The 20,022-nt window shown below is 55.3% G+C and overlaps 1 protein-coding gene across 1 annotated transcript; it reads left to right on the plus strand.

Moving 5' to 3' along the window:
- The first annotated feature begins 367 nt into the window (after positions 1–367).
- LOC144946775 (inositol monophosphatase 1-like) lies at positions 368–14,010 on the plus strand. Its single transcript, XM_078875942.1, has 8 exons — positions 368–525; positions 3,512–3,645; positions 5,841–5,945; positions 6,305–6,350; positions 7,870–7,978; positions 10,057–10,165; positions 11,931–12,082; positions 12,495–14,010. The coding sequence occupies exons 1-8, from the start codon at positions 448–450 to the stop codon at positions 12,611–12,613; spliced, it is 852 nt and encodes a 283-aa protein (XP_078732068.1). The 5' UTR covers positions 368–447; the 3' UTR covers positions 12,614–14,010.
- The last annotated feature ends 6,012 nt before the right edge of the window (positions 14,011–20,022 follow it).

Here is a 20,022-nt window from a genome sequence, read left to right on the forward strand (position 1 = left end):
TGGCCGCCGGGATACACCCACCCAGCATGGCCGTCGGGATACCCCCACCCAGCATGGCGGCCGGGATACCCCCACCCAGCATGGCGGCCGGGATACCCCCACCCAGCATGGCCGTCGGGATACCCCCACCCAGCATGGCCGTCGGGATACCCCCACCCAGCATGGCCGTCGGGATACCCCCACCCAGCATGGCGGCCGGGATACCCCCACCCAGCATGGCCGCCGGGATACACCCACCCAGCATGGCCGTCGGGATACCCCCACCCAGCATGGCGGCCGGGATACCCCCACCCAGCATGGCGGCCGGGATACCCCCACCCAGCATGGCGGCCGGGATACCCCCACCCAGCATGGCCGTTTTGGGTTTGTGCGCGTCAGGGGCCACCGCTGACGCCTCCCGGCTCGGGGCGTCACGGGGAGTCCCCCAGGAAGCCGGGAGAGGCGACGATGGCGGAGTCGAGCGGGCGGGACGAGTGGGACGAGTGCCTGGACGCGGCCCTCGAGGTGGCCCGGCAAGCCGGCGAGGTGAGCGCTTGGGGGGTTGGGGGCGTAGCAGCAATTGTGTGGTACAATCTGGATTTGAAGCTGTGTGGTACAGTTGTACATTGCGCCGGCCCTTTTGTCAATCCACTACAGGGTGAGGACCTCCTCACGCCGTGCGGGTCGTGGAGGGTGGTGGTTTGGGGGGTTGTATGGACGTGGAACTTCTTTCGCGCCGTACGCAGCCCACCGTCGTGCTAAATCGGAGATGCGGTGGAAGCACGGCTGCTGTCAACCCATACGGGTCGCCCCGTATTGTTGTACAGGGAAATTGAGTTTGCATGGCCATGAGACGTACGGCCGTTTCAATTCGGGAAAAATAAATATCCTGTTGTCTGTGTTTGTCCCTTGTGATAGCACTTTGTGGGATGAACGTTGAGATTTATTATGGGCACGGGGTGACCAGCAAGGTCTGAGTCGGTCTGTCACAAGGTAGGGCCCTGATAAGGGGTTGACAGGTGTGGGGAAGCACAACAAACCAAAACACAAACAGCAGTTCTAAATAAATTATTTGTCAATTTGATTAACCATACTTCACCACTGCGCTGCGCTGGTCGGCTGCGGGGTCGGTGCAAGCGGGACGCATAGAAGTGCAGTCTAACAACAACGTGCAGTGTATTTTGCCGCACTGCCCTCTGCTGTTCAACAACAGCAGCCGCAGCCGACTTGCTGGACGAAACAGGTGGACTTCTCCACAAATCTGGCTGTCCACCTGATGAAGCTAGTTGTAATTACTGGCGAAACGTCGTACTCAGATTGTAAATGTTGTGGCTTGGTTCTCCAACACACCGGTGTGCTGTACTAGTATACTACACTATACACTACACACTAATGCTGTACTAGTGACAAATTGGCATGTTCTGTTTATTTGACAACCCTTACTAGTAGTTGGCTGTGTCGGGTGGTGGCGGGTTTCACGACACATTTATATATTTACGTGATCTAACCCAAAAAACTACTATTGCTGTACCCACTCGCCTGTACCCATTCAGATGCTGTGAAGGCTCAAAGCCCTGCTGAGCCTCAAGAGATCTGATGAGATCGGGGCGGTCTTGAGCCACTGAATCATGATCGCAGCAGCAGCAGCAAAATCATCATCATCAGCTGTGACTTGTTCATTTAACTTTTCTCAGCAGCATCAGACCAATAATTATCGGCAAGCTTTTCATGGCTCAAAGCATCACCATCAATTACGGGTCGCATGTCTCCTCCGCCGTCCGTCGCGTCAAAACTCATCCACACAGTTTAGTTACAACCACATCATGGGACCTACTTTGCCAGTACCCAAATATGGGAATAGGTTTTTCACCTTTTTTTGCCAGATAAACCCCTATTCTCTTAGTGACAACCACTTGAGCAGTCTGTGCGACCTTCAGCGGAGGAGGAACAGCGCACATCGACACGAATTCACTGTCTCTCTCTCTCAAGTGCAGCCCTCTTAGTCGTGGCCAGCAGCAGATATCGACATTGGCCTCTCGCTCCGGAACGTTTTGCCATCCTCAATAATAAAAGTCACATCATAAGTACGCGTACTTTGTAGGATGGACGTTGAGATTAATGATGGCACGGGGTGACCAATAAGGTCTGAATTTGTAATAAGGTAGGAGGCACTGATTAGGGGTTGACAGGTATGTCAGCGTCACCATTGGGCACCATTCGTATCGTTGTCACTTTGATCAGCACCGTCATGTTCATCGCTTATTCTGGGAGTCGTCAGCAACGGTGTCATCAGTACAGCCCTCCCTGGCACCACAGTGTTCTGCAGCTGCCATCACCAACCGCCCCACCCCTCCTCCTTCGAGTTGTCGTTTTAAGTTTATTTTTATTTGTGACACGGATAATCCCGTTCAGCCAGTTTCCCGGCTAATTTGCACGGGAGATCCGTGGTGCATGAGCAACAACAGCAGTAACACAATACAAGGAGGTCCATGTTGCAGAGAACGAGTACACGGTCCTTCAGGAATACTGCACAACTAGCAAAACGAAACTACTTAATGGTCGAAAACAAAACACAAGAATAAAAAAAACTGGCGCAAATATAATATGCGAGCAAAAGGTGCCAGAATAGGTTATAGGTCCTACTTCTATTGCGTTTAGTTGTCCTTCCCCCGCACCTCCGATTAGCACGGTTGGCTACGTACGGGTGCGGAACATACGTACAGGTGCAAGTCGGCTCTCTGTGTTCGTCTTTACAGAGATATAAATACACGCAAATCTTAAAAGGTAGTGAAAGCACGTGAAGGGCAAAGAATAGCAGGCCATGCAGTATTGAAATACGGGACTTATTTATTGGACTTATATTGTACACAAACACTCAGGGGAGGAGCAGACGGTGTGCACCACGCAAGCAAGGATGGCTAGCGAGGTGGACCTCAGGGATCGGATTCTAAACGAACGAAGAGACGGGGAGAAGGCAAGAGTTGGTGGTGCCCATCTCAGGCAAGCTGAGAGGTCGCATTGGATGGCTAGGATGGGGCCCGTCGTAGGAAATAAGGAAAACCACGTGGGTAAAATCGTGACGAGACATGGAAGCGCCGTGGCAGAAACAGAGAAGCAAGCCTCGGATGAGGTGGCTGGAAGTGGTTAGCCATGGACATGATGGGCTATGGAGTGGATGTGGAGATTATATTCTATTCTTGCGTATGATGGCAGTATGTTCAGGGGCTAAATGCCAATGTCGAGGCCTCCTAGCCACGACGAGAGGGCTTCAGTGTGATATTGCTGTTCCTCCTTTGCAGGAGCGCAGACTGCAGTGGTTTACTATTTGGTCCATAGTGTGGGTCACATGCCCACGGTGAGATGATGACCAATGACAGGAGTGAGTGGAGAAACAGGACCAAGAGGGCAGGCCCCACATGAATGGAGTAAAAATGTCAGGAGCAAGTCAAAGCCACCATCCCACTCATGAACGCTGCACTACTCGTGGCCCGGGTTCTGTGTCTTGGTGCGTGTGCGTGCGTGCGTGTTCAAGGTGGTGCGTGCCGCACTCAAGACCGACAAGGAAGTGCTGACGAAGAGCTCGGAAGCAGACCTCGTCACAGAGACGGATCAAAAAGTCGAAAAACTCATCATTTCATTTCTTCAGCACAAGTTCCCCAGCCACCGGTTCGTATGCCATGGGCCCGAGGGCCCACATGGAGCACACAGCAGGCCCGAGGGCCCACATGTAGCACACCATAGGTCCCAGGGCGCACGTGCAGCACACCACAGGCCCCAGTGCCGACATAGAGCACACCACAGGCCTCAGCTCCCATGCGAAGCAGCCAGCGACCGGGTTTGAGTGATCATGCGTGCAAGGGGATTACTAGATGATTGGATTGGGCCCTCCTATCATGCCTTTCGTGTCACGTGACTTCACCGCACTGAGCGTGTGACGCATACTGCCTTGTTTTAGACTGCCGAGCCTTCAACAGAGTCCACACTGATGTTGTGGCCACAACATTAACTCTTGAGCTGGTGGTTTCAAACAGGACTGTGTGCATTCCACGCTCGGTGTGGTCAAGTCACGTGACATGCAAGGCATGATGGGAGGACAGATCCAACGGTCAAAATTGTGCCTGTTACCAGCTAGAAATCACCTTTTTACACGAAGTATTATCGTGAAATTATTACTTTTATCTGCTGCCAGCCTACGCTCAATTTCCCGTCTGGTTATACAGAGAATGTGAGAAGTTGGTTAAGGTTGGGGTTTGCCGAGCGGCTGGATGGTCAGAAGGTGGCACTACAGGCTTGCTCTGGCTGGGAGACCATCGCAGAGCGTGACATCACATCAAGCCACATCATTGGGCGAGTTCTGGTTTCATACATTGCAAGTGGAGGCTGGGTTGTGGTTACTTGCAGTTGATTCTGAGGTAGTGGTTTCCATCGTGCTCACAATTGAATCTATTGGCTATAACTGCACCACCGTAAATGTGGAAAACAGATTAGGGCACGTTGATTGTCTGTGTCTCTCTCGGTCTCATGGGGAAAATAAAGGATGTGGTCTGGTAGAGTTGTGCAAAATGAAATTAAATTTTAGGAATTCATTCCAGGATTTAAATTTCCAGAAAACTATCGGAACAGTCAACAGCATGGGGTGCATTTGTGCGGGCGTGCGCATCGGACGGGCCACGCCACCACCCGCTTCGTGCGTCATGCCGACCGTAATGCCTCGAAGGGAGCTCGCTCATGACACTTGCCCCGGCAGTCTGTAAAGAGGCTGTACGAGGGGGCTTGTGCCTTTGTGCGATAGGCAGCGATGTTTGGCCTTCCCCCACCTAGCGGTTCTACGAATGCCCGAGATTCATAGATTGCGACTCATTTCAAGCATCGGTTCTGTTTTTTCCAATTTGTAACGTCTCTCGTCTGTTTTATAACTGTTACCACGTTTCCATGGTCTTGTTCGCACCAATAGATTGAGCGTAACATCAGTCATGCCATTTGCGTATCGGTTGCATCAGTTGTCGTCGATATTTAGGCGCGCTGTTCAATGCGCACATTGTGATTGCAGGAATTTATTTCACTCGGTGGATTAAGGCATCAGTGCATGTCTTGCACACAGTCCCCTTGCAGGGACACATTCGCTCATAAAAGTGCCGAATATATAATTTGTACTGTGTACGTCTGCGATGTCTGAGACAAACATCCCCTGTGCGGCATTTAACAGACTGTTGGAGTAATAGGTGCTGTATGCGAGCGCCTATTACACCGGCATGATATGTGAGGGCGTGGTCCTGGCTTCACCCACCCCGTTGCGTGCCAAACAGCCCTGAGCAGGTGCATGCTTTTAGCACTCGTGCCACCAGCCTGGCAAAAGGCCACACCGGGGATCTTAACCAGATCGGTGACACGGACAAGCGGTGGCACGTTTGCCACGTGTTGCAGAGGTTTGCGGTTGGGACCCAGCGGCCGGCCCAGTCAATACTGCGGCAGGTTTATTAACGATAAGTAGGCGCCGTCTACTTCACAGTGGACGTTAAAGATCTCGTTAATTTATTCGAAAACAGAGCAGGCAATGTGTGCCAGCCAGTGTCACGGTGCAACTTTGATCAATTATTTAATCGGGGAAGCCCAATTTGCAACAACGCCCCCTTCTGGCAGACTAACGCCAACTTGCTGCCTGTTGCTGCAAGTGAGCATTTCGTACCACAGGGACAGCTGCCAGCGGGGATCCCCTGGGCTGGACTGCAGCTCGGCATTGGAATGGTTGCGTGGAGCTGTGGTGTAAGGTGCTCTCTGGCGCCGAAACGCTGAGCGCCACTTTACACGCCCCCCGTGTTGCTCGTGCGATGTTTCCATGCGCGTCACGTATTCCGCGACAGCTTCATCGGAGAGGAGTCGGTGGCGGCGGGCGAGGGCTGCCACCTGGAGGACGCCCCGACCTGGATCATCGACCCTGTCGACGGAACCACCAACTTCGTGCACACGTGGGTCTCCTCTCCAGCCACGGCGGCGGCGGTCGGTCGGTCCGGAGGCACGGGGGACGCCGCGGGGGGAGAGAGCCGCGGAGGGCTTCTGCCGGGGTCAATCGGCTAGTCGATGGGTACCGCCACGTTGCCGGGTGGGACATTCCGCGGTTAAATGCCGTCGGTGAGCCACGACTGCTTTGCCCGCGGGCTACGTCCCCCTGACCTTTCATGTAAATACCCCACCCGTCAAAGAGCGTGGAAAACGCCACTCGGACGTCAAAGCCAGCAGCTTCGACAGAAAAAGTTATTGCCATGGCTGGGAAGTGTCGCCGCGGTTCATGAATGCCCCCCGCCTTGGTGTCGCCTCCGTGTTCCAGGTTCCCCTTCGTGGCCGTCTCGATTGGCTTCGCAGTCAAGAAGCAGGTGGGTGGTGTCGTCGGCCGCCCGTTATCGTCCCGTCGCAATCTCTCCCCCGGGCGTGGTCTCTTGAGACAACACGACTCGGGGAGCAGAATCAGAATCTTTATCTAAGCTGAAAGAATTTGATGAAGAAGAATCCAATGAAAAAGAAGCTCTTTTTCACGGACGTGGCTGCCAGGGATGAAACGGGCAACCTCGTTTCATCAATTTGGCCGCTTTCTCGCGAACAGCAACGTAACTTTGTACTCAAGTTATTTTAATCTTGGATCATCTTTACGAGCATTATCGCAGCGCTCCTTCTCAGAAGGCGGAGAGCCAGTCAGCCACAGATCTTGCATAAATGCTTGTGACCGAAGTTGGAGAGGGCTGAAAAGTCACCTGGATTTGCAAAACATATGCCGAGCAGCGTCGCTTGTTGCCGTCTAGCCGCGGGCCTGTGGCCTACGTGCCGGGCACGTCACTCGCCGCTCAACGGCTCTCACCGACAGCACATTGCCGGCGGCGAGTGCCGTGCCGCTATCAATACACCAACGTAAGCCCACACCTCACAGCGGTCTCTACACCTTGCCAACAGTTGCTCAATGTAATAAATCCCAATTTAACGGTTGCCTCATAAACAAGAACTCTGTGTACAAATACAATGGTACACACCCATTACAGCCATTTGTCAACGTTGTCCTTAATCCTAACTATTACCTTTTTGTGACATTAAGAGTGATTATATTATTAGTCATCCCTCTGTCAATCCACTGCTGGATGAAGGCTTCCCCATCAGTCATGGCGGTTGTTTGGCCTAGACTTCACCACGCCAGACAGCTTGTGCATTGAAGGAGGGTGAGAAGGAGGCATTCAGATATCACTCGCCACTGATGCTAGTCATGGCCGGAAATGGAACTCAAGTCACCGGGGTTCATATCGGAATTCACTCACCACCGCGTCACCACTCCCCACCCACCCGTGACATTAACATTGTCGTAAAAACTACTTGGACGTTAATAATCTTGTTTTTGGTGACATGACCCAGTGCATCCAGCGCACCGCCCTGCATTCTTTAGCGGTATAGGTCACACGCATTTGTGCAGTTACGCGGAAGGCAAGGCAGGGTTGGGTGCGCAGGGATAAAAGCACATATCGAGGTGTTGTGTATTATTTATGACAACTGATTTGGGATTCGTCTCGGATCCAACGTGCCTTTCTGAAATGTTTCAAGTTACGTTTTGCCGTGGAGGGTGGAGGCGGGGTGGCAAGTGGCTGCCCGTAATCCAAGCCGTGCCGGGGTGATTGCCTGCCCGGCAGATTTACGGCTCGCAAATATTATCGCCAGAAAAACAAACAGCGCACCATGGCTTGCACGTGCACGCGCGGGCCGCGCACCGTGTGCTCGCTGGACACCGTGTACCCGTCGCGCGTGGGACGCTTGAAACTCAATGCGCCAAAGTGGCACGAGTTATTCCTAATGATTAGCCAATTTGTCTGTGTGCGTGTGTGTGTGCGTGGGCGGCGCCGGTCCTCGCGAACCCAGCTGGAGCTCGGAGTGGTGTACAGCTGCGCCGACGACAAGATGTACTCGGCCCGCCGCGGACGGGGCGCCCGCTGCAACGGCGAGGCGCTGAGCGTCTCCGGCAAGCACGGTAGCAGCCCCCACGGCGCCACTGTGGCAGCCCCATCTCACCGTCGCCTGCGCTGACTCGTGTTGATGTCCCGCTGCTGATGCAGCGGGACATCAACACGCACCCAACCGGGGGTCTGAGGATGCTGGGTGGCACTCTCGTGGTCCTCTCATGCATCGTGCCTCGGTGACCCTTCTTCACCCCCCGTCACCTCCTCTGCCACCTCTCTGGCGTTGTTTCCTCCGTGCCGCTGACCCTGCCGTCAGCCACCGCCCTCTGCAGCGGCGGCGTCTCACCGCGGCGGCGGCGGCGGCGTTAAACCTTTTACGTGTTGAGAAAAACCTGGACGGGAAAAAAATCACCGGCTGGCCTGATGCGCAGAAAGTCCACACGGACGCTGCACTTGAAAATACTTTACACCAGATGGAACAATTGTTTTAATATAAAAAAGTATTAAATATAAAATGTTAAAATCAACCAACACCATAAAGTGAGGCGAGGCAGCAGGTGTAGGGAACGTTCCCCAGGTGAGCGAGGTTCAGTGAGGCCAGAATGTTTAAACTGCGGGAGGAATCCAATGAGCTATGAAGCTCTTTATTGTTTCACAGATGTCCAGTCGGGGCACTGGGTAAGAACGTCACAACTACAAACAACACACAAACACGACGGTAGTGCAAAATACAAGCAAGGTAAACAAGTCACCCAAACAGACAAATTCAACACTAAACCATTCCCATCCTACCAGGCCAAGCCCACTGAGCTATTCACCTACCTTTCAAAAGCAACCTGGCCACAAATGGTAGCTCACCAAAGTGGCTTATCATTTGGACATTTATAGCAATCAAAATAATCAGCAATGGCAGAGAGGCCACCGGCTCTTCACGTTGCAACACCAACAACAACAACCAGCAGCAGCAACACTCTTCAGTTTGATTCAACAGCGAGACACAGAGGATGAATGAAGAGCGGAGGTAGAATGTCTTGTGAACGGGAGCTACAACACAGAGAAGGGGGGGGGTTACAGGTGTGTGTGAGTCAGCCCCCCCCCTTGCCCTCCTCAGTTCCTCCCCCTGATTCCCTCCCTTATCCCCCCTCTCCCTCCCCCCTCAAGCCGACAATAGGCTAACACTCATCCATCAGTGTGCCGGGAGAATCCAGAGAGAGAAGGACGTTTACACATGAGTTTGGATCACAAAGGGTTTTTACAAAGTGCTACGAGGCATTACGTAATGCTGACCCATTCATTAATTCATTAAAGGCAGCCCATGGTTCATTGTGAAACACACAACCCTAAGTGTGTCTGAAAACAATTAACTACTTTCGCAGCTGGTGCGTCCGCTGTGCAATGCACACACGTCACGTGTAACACTTGTGATGGCAGTGTTTGGGTCTCCGCGCTATCGAGTGCTCGTCTGCCACGGCGTGGCCATTGCCTCGCTCCAGGCTTCTCCATCTCTCAGCTCTACCCCCCCCCGCACGTCACCTCCTCTTCTTCCGTCACATCGTCTTCTGAACCCGCCCGAACTCTGCGCTCGTTCTCCGGCCTTGCCACTGCCACTTCCACCTCCCGGGCTCTCCGTGGTCTCTCCCCCGTAGCTGGAATATTCTGCGGCCGCGGCGGCGGCGGCCGCGTGGTCCGAGTGCGCACAACGCGTGCGTGCCGCGTGGAACGAGCGCGTGTAGTGTACGCGGATTGAAAGCAATGGGACGGTCACTCGCACGTAGACGCGGGGATCGATTTTTTATCGACGAGTCGTTTGCATGCCTAGTAATTGGGAACGTACGGTGGGGGGTGGGGGGGGATTTGGCCCCGAGCGTCAAATCCAAGCCGACGTGTCCGACCGCTTTGCCTCGTTTGCAAGTGACGAAGTGGTGACGAGGTGGGGGCGGCCGTTCCGGTGGGAACGCTCAAAGAGAAGCCGCGTGGGTCCATGCGCGAGCCGCGATTGGCGCCGCGCGGGCGGTCCTCTCCCCGCGTGAAGGGCGCCGCCACGAGACCGCCCCCCGCCTCGCCGGCCTTCGCGCGGCACCTGCCGCCGCCGCGTTTCCCCCGCGGCGTTGCGTTGACCGACCCCGACGTGGAACGCCTCTTGTCGCAGATCTGTCCAAAGCCCTGCTGCTGACGGAGATGGGGTCGAACCGAGACGCGGTGGAAATGAAGACGACGTTGGGAAACATGCATCGGCTGCTGGCGACACCGCTGCACGGGTAGGCACGGCATGGCCCGCGCGGTTCCCCGGTGGCCGTCCGGCGTCGTTGGAGCATCGAAGGCGTGACGATCGTCCCTGAGGTTCCACCTTCGCGAGAATCCGAACAGGAAGCGGTCGTTACGCAACGCCGGACAATCGGACAGCGCTCCAAAGCGGTTAAAATCCACCGCCGTGTTGTTTTTGTCATGGGTTAAATGGGGGACCCTGTTTTCCCCATAGACAGTAGAAACAATCCTAGCCAAAGTGTTTTTGTCCCCTTTGTCAGCCGTATTTAACAGGGGTTTATTAGGTAACAATCCACTAAAACCCCTCGATCGTAACAAAAGCTCCACGCCAAGTCACGTTCGGAGTCGCGTGTCGGAAGATGCGTCGCAAGTCGAGTTTCTGTGTCGCAAGTCGATCCGTGGCGGCGTGAAAACACCTCGGGAGTGCGGATCGTCGTTGAGCGGGAGGCCGCCTCTATTTGTGTCACTTCCTTTAGGCGAAGGCACCGCTCTTGCAGACTCAAGCCTCGTTCCGCTTCGGAGCGCTGTGCCACGGGCACTCGTGTGCGAGCAGCTCTGCCGTGCACGGTGTCGTCACGGAGGCGGCGTTACGCAACGCGTGGTGGGGCGGGCGGTCGGATCTGGTTATGTAATTTTTGGTCCATTTTACCGGAGTACCAAGAAAGCAAGGGTGGGGCAGTGGGGTGAGTGGCCAAAGCGCAGCTAGGGGTGCTACTGCTGCTGCTCCTGCTGCTGCTGCCGCTGCTGCTGTTGCCGCTGCTGCTGCCGCTGCTGCTGCCCTCCGCTAGCGCCAAATGCCGAATCTACGTGCATCAAATTTTTTTTTTTCAAGGCACTCTGCTCCTCCCACCCAGCTTAAATATACGCTGCCAAGCTTAGCAGTGTTCATTACGATGCTGTTTTTCAGACAGCTCTGTTCTTCACCTGAGGACGGCTGCTTGTGTTGTGGCCGAAACGTCGTGAGATTTGTATTTTATGATGTTTTATTTTTATTATTTTATTATTTCCCTTCTACGTGACTTTACCGAAAGAACCAAGAAGATACGTGCATCAAATTGTGTGTGTAATATTGGACTGCTTCCAATTTTCAGGGGCGTAAAAGACTAAGCTGTAACGCATTAGTCCCATTAGAGGTTATGTAACTTCATGTACTTCAACCACTCTGCATATAATGCAACGCTTTTAATTATACGTTCACCAGGTTATTCATTCATACTAATGCACGTAGGTTAATGCAGAGGCGTTTATTTATGAATGGAATTGTGAGCCCGCTTAGCAACGATCTATTAAATCACGGAAGCCGTAACAACGCCAGAGGTTCCGCACACTGTTCACCCTCGCGATGTCTCAAGTGAGAGGCTGCACGCTCAGCCTGGGATGTTTACCGAGAGTGGATTTTTCACCGATGAGGAGTTGCTTCACTTTTTATGGATGGGCAACGAGACAACATCAACGGTCGCACTGACGTCGCCACGGCGCCCCTGCCAGGCAAGGTCACGTGATGTGGCTCACTGGCAGGGAGTCATGGGACAGACCCAGGTGCCATGGGTTCACCGAATGAAATGACCGACAGGTGAATCACCTGCGTTCCCATCTGTGTCAACTCGCTGCGTTTTAGCCGCCCCGGCGTTCCCATCGTTGTTGTGAGCATCGCCACTCAACCCTCCGTTCCCATCTCGCCAACAAGACGGCCGCCGCCCCACGTGTCGACGTGCGGGGACGCGCGTGGAGACACACGGACCTCTCTCTGTGTCGCAGGATCCGGCAGCTCGGCTCGGCCGCCCTCAACATGTGCGCGGTGGCGGCCGGCTTTGCCGAGGCCTACTACGAGTTCGGCATCCACTGCTGGGACATGGCGGCGGCGGCCGTGATCGTGCGGGAGGCTGGCGGGGTGCTCACCGACACGGCGGGTACGCCCCGCGTCGCCGGCACCGCTCCGCCCGCCGTCACCTTTCTCATCGTCGTCCTCCTCATCTACGTTTGTCATTTACAACCGCGCCTCCTCCCGTGCAGCATATTTCGAGGCGCCAGAACGAAGTGGCAGTTGAGATGTTCGCTCACGAAGGAAGTGATCGCGGACCAAATTTAATGTTCGTTTGCAATGCGGTATGGACGAGACGGCCATTGAGAAAACTCTCACCCGTGCCGCTTCGTCCGTGACGACGAGCAACTCAAATGGCATGCAGGCTGAAACTAATTAGAGTAATGATGATGACGTCGATGCAAACAGTGGTGATATCCAGACGGTCCCCCCTCCCCGCCCGTGCCCACTCCGTGTGGCTGACCGTCCGTCCTGTCCCGACCATCCGTGCGGGTGTGCAGGTGGCCCGTTCGACCTGATGTCGCGACGGGTCATCGCCGCCAACAGCAAGGCCATCGCTGGGGCCATCGCCGCCGTCCTGGAGCAGAGGCAGCCGGAGCGCGACGACGCGGCACACTAACACACACACACTCACACACTAACACACACACCCACACTCACACACTCACACTAACACCCACACTAACACACTCACACACACACCCACACTCACACACTCACACACTAACACACTCACACACCCACACTCACACACTCACACACTAACACACACACCCACCCACACTCACACACTCACACACTAACACACTCACACACCCACTCACTAACACACTCACACACACACTCACACACTCACACACTAACACACTCACACTAACACACACACCCACGCACACTAACACTAGCACACTAACACACACCCACACTCACACACTCACACACTAACACACTCACACACACACACTCACAGACTCACACCCACACTCACACACTCAAACACTAACACACACACCCACACTCACATCTCACACACTAACACACTCACACACACACACACTAACACACACACCCACACTCACACACTCACACTAACACACACACTCACACACTCACACACACTAACACACTAACACACACACCCACACTCACACACTCACACACACTAACACATACTAACACACACACCCACTAACACTAACACACTCACGCACCCACTCACACTAACACTAACACACTCACACACACACCCACACTAACACACACACCCACACTCGCCGAGCTACGGGGGCGGCTGCCGAGGGTCTCCTCCCGGGCTCCGGGGGCTTCCACCGCAAGCGCCTGGGCTCGCCCCTTGGCTCGCCCCTCGGCTCGCCCTCCCGGCCACTTGACCCGAGCGGTGGAAAACTCCGGCAGCCTCCACCCCCGTTTGCTTAGAGCACGGTTGGCTACGTACGGTGCGAAGGCAGTGCAACGTACGGTATGCGCGGTGCGGGCGGAGGATGAAGGTGCAGCCCTGCAAATGGCCACCCACGCCGCTGCTGGCGGAACAGCCTCCAAAAGAGAGGGCGCTCTAGAGATGGATGCCCTCTGGAGTGGTTTGTTGGTCTCCGCCCCACGGTTTTCGACCAGATAACAATCATCTGTACCATGGTGTAGTCCGCAATCGCCTGTGAGGTTCCACGAGTCATTGACTCGATGATTGAATCCGGTTCAATCCCAGCAGCGATGGGCGCACGCGGTCCCCCGCCGTGGTCCAGTGCCACTGGCGGTCGGTGTAGGGCCCAGCGTGAGGTCAGTCGGTCACCGCACGTCCTCGGACGAAGACGTACGCACAGGGCTGGACTTTTATTTCGACATTTTTATACGTACGGAAAAAACGAACATCGATTTTTGTTAAATATCACTCGCGATTATCGATGACGCTCAATCAACATGATGCAGCGGTGATCCGTTTTGAAGGGTTGAATAATCCCATCATCCCTCTGGGGGGGTCGATAAAGTCAGTACCACATTGTAGTGAATTGAACAGCGTGTTTCCTGTGGATATACTTGCCGATCCATGGAATGTTGAATTACACCACTGTCTCCTCGGGGATGGCTGTGAGCAGGACGTGAGCGCCGCCTCGATGCCCATGCGACCCAGAGCTCGCCCTCGACTTCGTTCAGGTCTCCAGCGGTGGAGCGTGTCTGGCGGTGGTTGCTGGCCACCGCGGTGATAACTTTGTGCGTTCCGCTTCTCGCAGTGCTCGTGGCAAACCACGCTCGCTTGTGGGCGGCGGTGGCTCTCTCGCTCTCCCTCTCTTTGCTCCCCCATGTGTGCGCAGTCGTCTCTTGCACTCTCTGCGGCAGCTGCCTTGGCTGCATTTGCCGGCTTTGCTGCCGTGATAACAACAGTCTCTCCAGCCGCGGCCGCCACCATATTGGCGCGATCTCCCAGAGAGAGAGAGGAGGAGGAGCCGCAGTTGAGTGGAAAAGCAGTAGCAGCAGCAGCCACGCGGTGAACCGGCGTTACCAACAATTTTCCAAAGCTCTGCGCTCTATACATATCAAGGTGTTTTCGGCCAATTAACATTTACATATGGGAGAAAACCCACGCGTGCGAAGTGGAAACACTCGATCCCGTACAGGTGGAGTCCACGTGTTTGTGCTGCTCCTGGCAGAGCCAGTCTATGGGCTCCTCGTCATGGGCCACGGGAAGGGGATCACCAACCCCATCGCGGCTCCCTCCGCAGCCCTTGATTACAGGCAGCCACGTGCAGCGTGGCCACTTGTTGCTCCTGTGTGTGCGTGTTCGTTGTTCCTGCTGTGGCACTTGCATCGCCGTGCTGGGCGTGCGCAGCGAGAGGCGAGGCTTTGGCAGCGAGAGGCGGCGGTGCTGCGCGGCGAATAAATAGAATCCGCCCGCGCGCTGCGCGTGAACTCCACTCGGCGTCTGACCTCGTTGAGAATTGCGCTCCTTGTCTCCGTGTGTCTGTGAATCCCCTGCGAGCCAGCGAGCGTGCAAATCGGGTGCTGTACAAAAAAAATGTGGGGTGGGGGGCGTTATGGAATGTATGCACTCTGGCTGGCTGGCTGGCCGTCTCAAGAAAGTCGTGCTCCGATCTCTGCTCCGGCCGGCCGGGAGCGTGGGTTGGATGCGATCGGAGTGGACCGGCTGGTTGGGTGTGTGCGAGCCGGTCCAGGAGCGGCGCGTTGTCGGGTTGCACGGCGCGTTGGTCGGAACGGTGTCCCCCGACGTGAAGTGACCGCGCGTGCTGGGGAACTTCCCAGAGAGCGACACGTCGCACGTCGTGCCGGACGAGGGGGGCGGTGCAACCCGAGGACGCGTCGGAGAGCTCTTCAACAACAGCACGACCGCAACAACAACCTGCGCAGTCGTGTGCACCCCTGTGGAACGACCCCGGGGTGTCACGCGCCCCTTGTGGAACGACCCCGGGGTGTCACGCGCCCTTGCAGTCTGCGTGCCGCAGAGGAAGGCGGTGCCAAACGGAACTCTCGCGAGGGGCAGAGCATGGGCGTCACGTGGCTGACCACTGGCCTCTTGCAAGGCGACATCGACGAAGCAACGTCGCAGTTCCCGTTGTCTCTCGGCCTCACTTCACATTCCCAGGCGCCCCGCCACGAGTCGTGGCACAGCATGGCAAGGCGAGCCACGTTCGTGCCGGTGCTCGCCATGGGGGATTTTGTAGAATTTTGGGGCATTTTACGAAATCCGTGCCGAGCCCATCGTGGGTGCGGGTGTCGCCACGGAGCCGCCTGCCAGATGCCTTCGAGTGAATTCTCTGTTCCAGACATGATGGAGCAGCACTTCCCAAACGCGGCACTGAGAGTGGCGTTCGTGGGCGCACGCACGAGCCAAGCGGATTTTTATGTTTTAAAATCCCAGAGCTAAAATTGTGTGGTTGCTGCATATTCACTGCAGCAGAACCAATTTTTTTTTGTGTTTTACCCGCGGTGATTGGTGACCCGGCTTGGGCCATAAACTCGCTCCACGGGAAAACCCGGTTTCAATCACGGGCGGCTGCAGCCTCAATTCTCACCCCAGGATATCGGCGGCGCCTCTAAATATAATAAATATATAATACACACACATAATAAATATATAACACACATATATAATAAATATATAATACACACACATAATAAACACGCCTTTTTTTACATCGCGTTGGCAGTTCTTATGGTAATTGGTGAGCGGGCCGAGTGCGTGAGGTCACAACGTGCGTGTCACGATCCAGACGGCACTGCCACGAGGTTGACCCGCAGTCTGGAGACGCGGAGTTGGGGAGGGGCCGCGCACATTAACGCGACTCGGGCACGCGGACACAACAGCCCCCCTCACCTCCTGGGCTCGCTCGAGAAGCGGTCCCTAATGTCCTCCACGTGCCGCGCACGCCGATGTCCCGCAGAGCTTGGCGCTCGCCATTCGCCCCGCGCCGCAGTCCTCGTCACCGAATGGCCTCGTGTGGCCAAGGCGCAGAGGCCCCGCGCGAGTGGCGCCCCGCTGTGACGCTCATCGCAGGGCCGCGGTGTTGCTGCTGTCTGAGCTACTGTTGTTGTGTGTGAGCTGCTGTTGTTGTGTGTGAGCTACTGCTGCTGTGTGTGAGCTGCTGTTGTTGTGTGTGAGCTGCTGCTGCTGTGTGTGAGCTGCTGTTGTTGTGTGTGAGCTGCTGTTGTTGTGTGTGAGCTACTGTTGTTGTGTGTGAGCTACTGTTGTTGTGTGTGAGCTACTGTTGTTGTGTGTGAGCTGCTGTTGTTGTGTGTGAGCTACTGTTGTTGTGTGTGAGCTGCTGTTGTTGTGTGTGAGCTACTGCTGCTGTGTGTGAGCTGCTGTTGTTGTGTGTGAGCTGCTGTTGTTGTGTGTGAGCTGCTGTTGTTGTGTGTGAGCTGCTGTTGTTGTGTGTGAGCTGCTGCTGCTGTGTGTGAGCTGCTGTTGTTGTGTGTGAGCTACTGTTGTTGTGTGTGAGCTACTGTTGTTGTGTGTGAGCTGCTGTTGTGTGAGCTGCTGTTGTGTGAGCTGTGTGAGCTACTGTTGTTGTGTGTGAGCTGCTGCTGCTGTGTGTGAGCTACTGCACGTTTGCGCTCATGCGAGTGGAGGAGGCGCATGCTTTTGAATGAAAGACAGCACAGCAGCCGCATTGTTTATCTCCACAACACAACGGCAGTGATGGATGTAATTCCTGCCAGGGGTGGTGGTGGGGGGGACAATTGCAATTGTTGCGTGAGTGCGTGCTGGGTCCTGTGTGCCCGGCCGTGTGAGCGTTGGTAGCGATGGTGTCCCTGCGAAATACCAACGCACGTGTTTTATTTGTATATACGGCTATGGCAAAGCAAGATTAGGGTTTACCCTTTGTGGCAATAAAGCAGCGGGTGTTAAGGTGTGCAAACACCAAATATGCATGGAATAAAGTCGGCACTCACCACACGTACTTGTGGTGAACATCCACACAAACATGCTGTGATCATTAATGTCTCGCGATGTCTTTGAAACTGATTGCCCTACACCAGAGACAGCCTTCTTTATGGCCTCGTCTTTCTGGCCTAAATGTGAATAGGTAAACCTATTATTCTTATTAGGCATACTTTATGATGGCAAAAAGGTCTCATGATGTATGTCTATGTATGTACGTTGAACTTCTTTCGCACCGTACGTAGCCGACCGCGCTAATCGGAGGTGCGGGGGAAGGACAACAAACTAAACACGAAAAGCGGCTCTAAAGAAACGAGTTTGTCAATCTACGCACGTCTGTGTGTGACGAGACGAGCGGCGTCTGCACGTGACATTGGCAGTCTTCTGCCTTTCAGTGTCGAGTGCCCAACCCTATAGAGCTGTGCTTTGTAGGCGACACGCCACCCCTGGTGACTGGTCTCCGAAACGCCACCACGTCTTTTACTTACCTGGGAAATCCACACCACGTCTCACGATTATCCAGATGGTCCTCCTACATTGGGACTTGGTGTGTTCCATTATATAGATGAGGGTGTGGCTTCACGTTGAAGAAATACAGAGTACCCCGTTCATCAAAACCCCAGGCATCAAAAGCCCATTCATCAAAACCCCAATCATCAAAATCCCAGTCATCAAAACCCCAATCATCAAAATCCCAGTCATCAAAACCCCATTCATCAAAAGCCCATTCATTAAAACCCCAATCATCAAAATCCCAGTCATCAAAACCCCAATCATCAAAATCCCATTCATCAAAACCCCAATCATCAAAACCCCAATCATCAAAACCCCATTCATCAAAATCCCAGTCATCAAAATCCCATTCATCAAACCCCCATTCAACGACCGAGGGTTAGTGAGGCTCAGCACTCCGCACAGGTTGAAGAGAAATACGGCGAGACTCGCTGCATTTCGCGTGTTTGGTCGATTCTGTTCCAATGAGGGGCACGTGAGAACCCACCAGGCATTCCTCCAGGGGGTGACACTCAGCACTGGCATGCTTCCCCAGGCAGTGCCCTCATCCAGGTACGAACCAGGCTAAGCACCTGCTTGGCTTACGAGATTTGACGGCGTCGGTCACACTCAAGGTGGTTTCGTTGTCGGCTTGCGTAGTCAAGGTCATGCCGCCAAGGTGGAACGCATCATTGCATGCGATGCACTCTTTCATTCCAGCGGGACCGATTGGCCGTACCTCTGATTAGCGCGGTTGGCTACTATGCACGGTGCGAAAGAGGTTCAACATACATGCATCAAACACACGTGTGTGTGTGTGGGGAGCGGTGGTGTGGGTGGAGAGCGGTTGTGTGGGTGGGGAGCGGTGGTGTGGGTGGGGAGCGGTGGTGTGGGTGGGGAGCGGTGGTGTGGGTTGGGAGCGGTGGGGAGCGGTGGGGAGCGGTGGTGTGGGTGAGGAGCGGTGGTGTGGGTGGGGAGCGGTGGGGTGGGTGGGGAGCGGTGGGGTGGGTGGGGAGCGGTGGGGTGGGTGGGGAGCGGTGGAGAGCGGTGGGGAGCGGTGGGGAGCGGTGGTGTGGGTGGGGAGCAGTGGTGTGGGTGGAAAGCGGTGGTGTGGGTGGGGAGCGGTGGTGTGGGTGGGGAGCGGTGGGGAGCGGTGGGGAGCGGTGGTGTGGGTGAGGAGCGGTGGTGTGGGTGGGGAGCGGTGGGGTGGGTGGGGAGCGGTGGGGTGGGTGGGGAGCGGTGGAGAGCGGTGGGGAGCGGTGGGGAGCGGTGGTGGTGTGGGTGGGGAGCGGTGGGGTAGCAGTTATCGCGCGGCGCCACGAACCCGGCCACGCGAGTTCGATTCCCGCTCGCGGCCAACACCAATGGTTATTATCTGAACTGGTCCTGGGCCTCCCCTAGGTCGACTCAGCCTGAAATGAGTACCCGGTGCGGTGTGTAAACATCGCCACTGGGGAGACAAAGGCGGTCGGGCATGGTGTTGGCCACCCACCCCTCCGTGTGCCCTGTTGGTCTTCATAGGTGCTACTCGCTAACGGCACTTGCCCAAACAGTCTGTTAAGGCTATACGGGGGATCTTTGTCTTATTTTGTTGGCACTTCGCTGTGCGTGCTTTTGATAAATGTCGTCTATGAGTGGACGCCTCCGACCAAAGCCCCCGGAGTGAGCCCCATCTCGTCACATCTCGCAAGCCAAGCAGGCGCAGGCGCTGAGTGTGGACAGTCGCTGCTTGTATGGGCGGCCGCAGTGCGCAGACACGCTGGGCAGCAACAGCAGCAGCAGCAGCAGACAGACCGGTGGAGAAGATGCCATGGTTGTACTCTACTTCTATGCCCCCCGCGTCCTGTAATCACCGTCCTCGCCGAACCCGCACTGAGGAGCGTGGTGAGGTATGGTCAAATAACCCCCCATCGGGGTGACATCCATGCGGGCCTCCGTGCGCATCACAAGTGACACGTGCCGTCTGTCGCGGGTCGGGCGCTGGCACCGCTCTCGTCAGAGCGCCCTCGTGTTGTCTCGTGCGCAGGGATGGGAACTCTTCAAACAAACTTAGCTCTGGATCAGCGCCCAGCCACTTTTGGAGCTTGGCTCAGTCGAGAATTGACACCAGAGGTGTGGACTCGAGT

Source organism: Lampetra fluviatilis, chromosome 42 (genome assembly GCF_964198595.1).
Source record: "Lampetra fluviatilis chromosome 42, kcLamFluv1.1, whole genome shotgun sequence".
NCBI lineage: Eukaryota > Metazoa > Chordata > Hyperoartia > Petromyzontiformes > Petromyzontidae > Lampetra > Lampetra fluviatilis.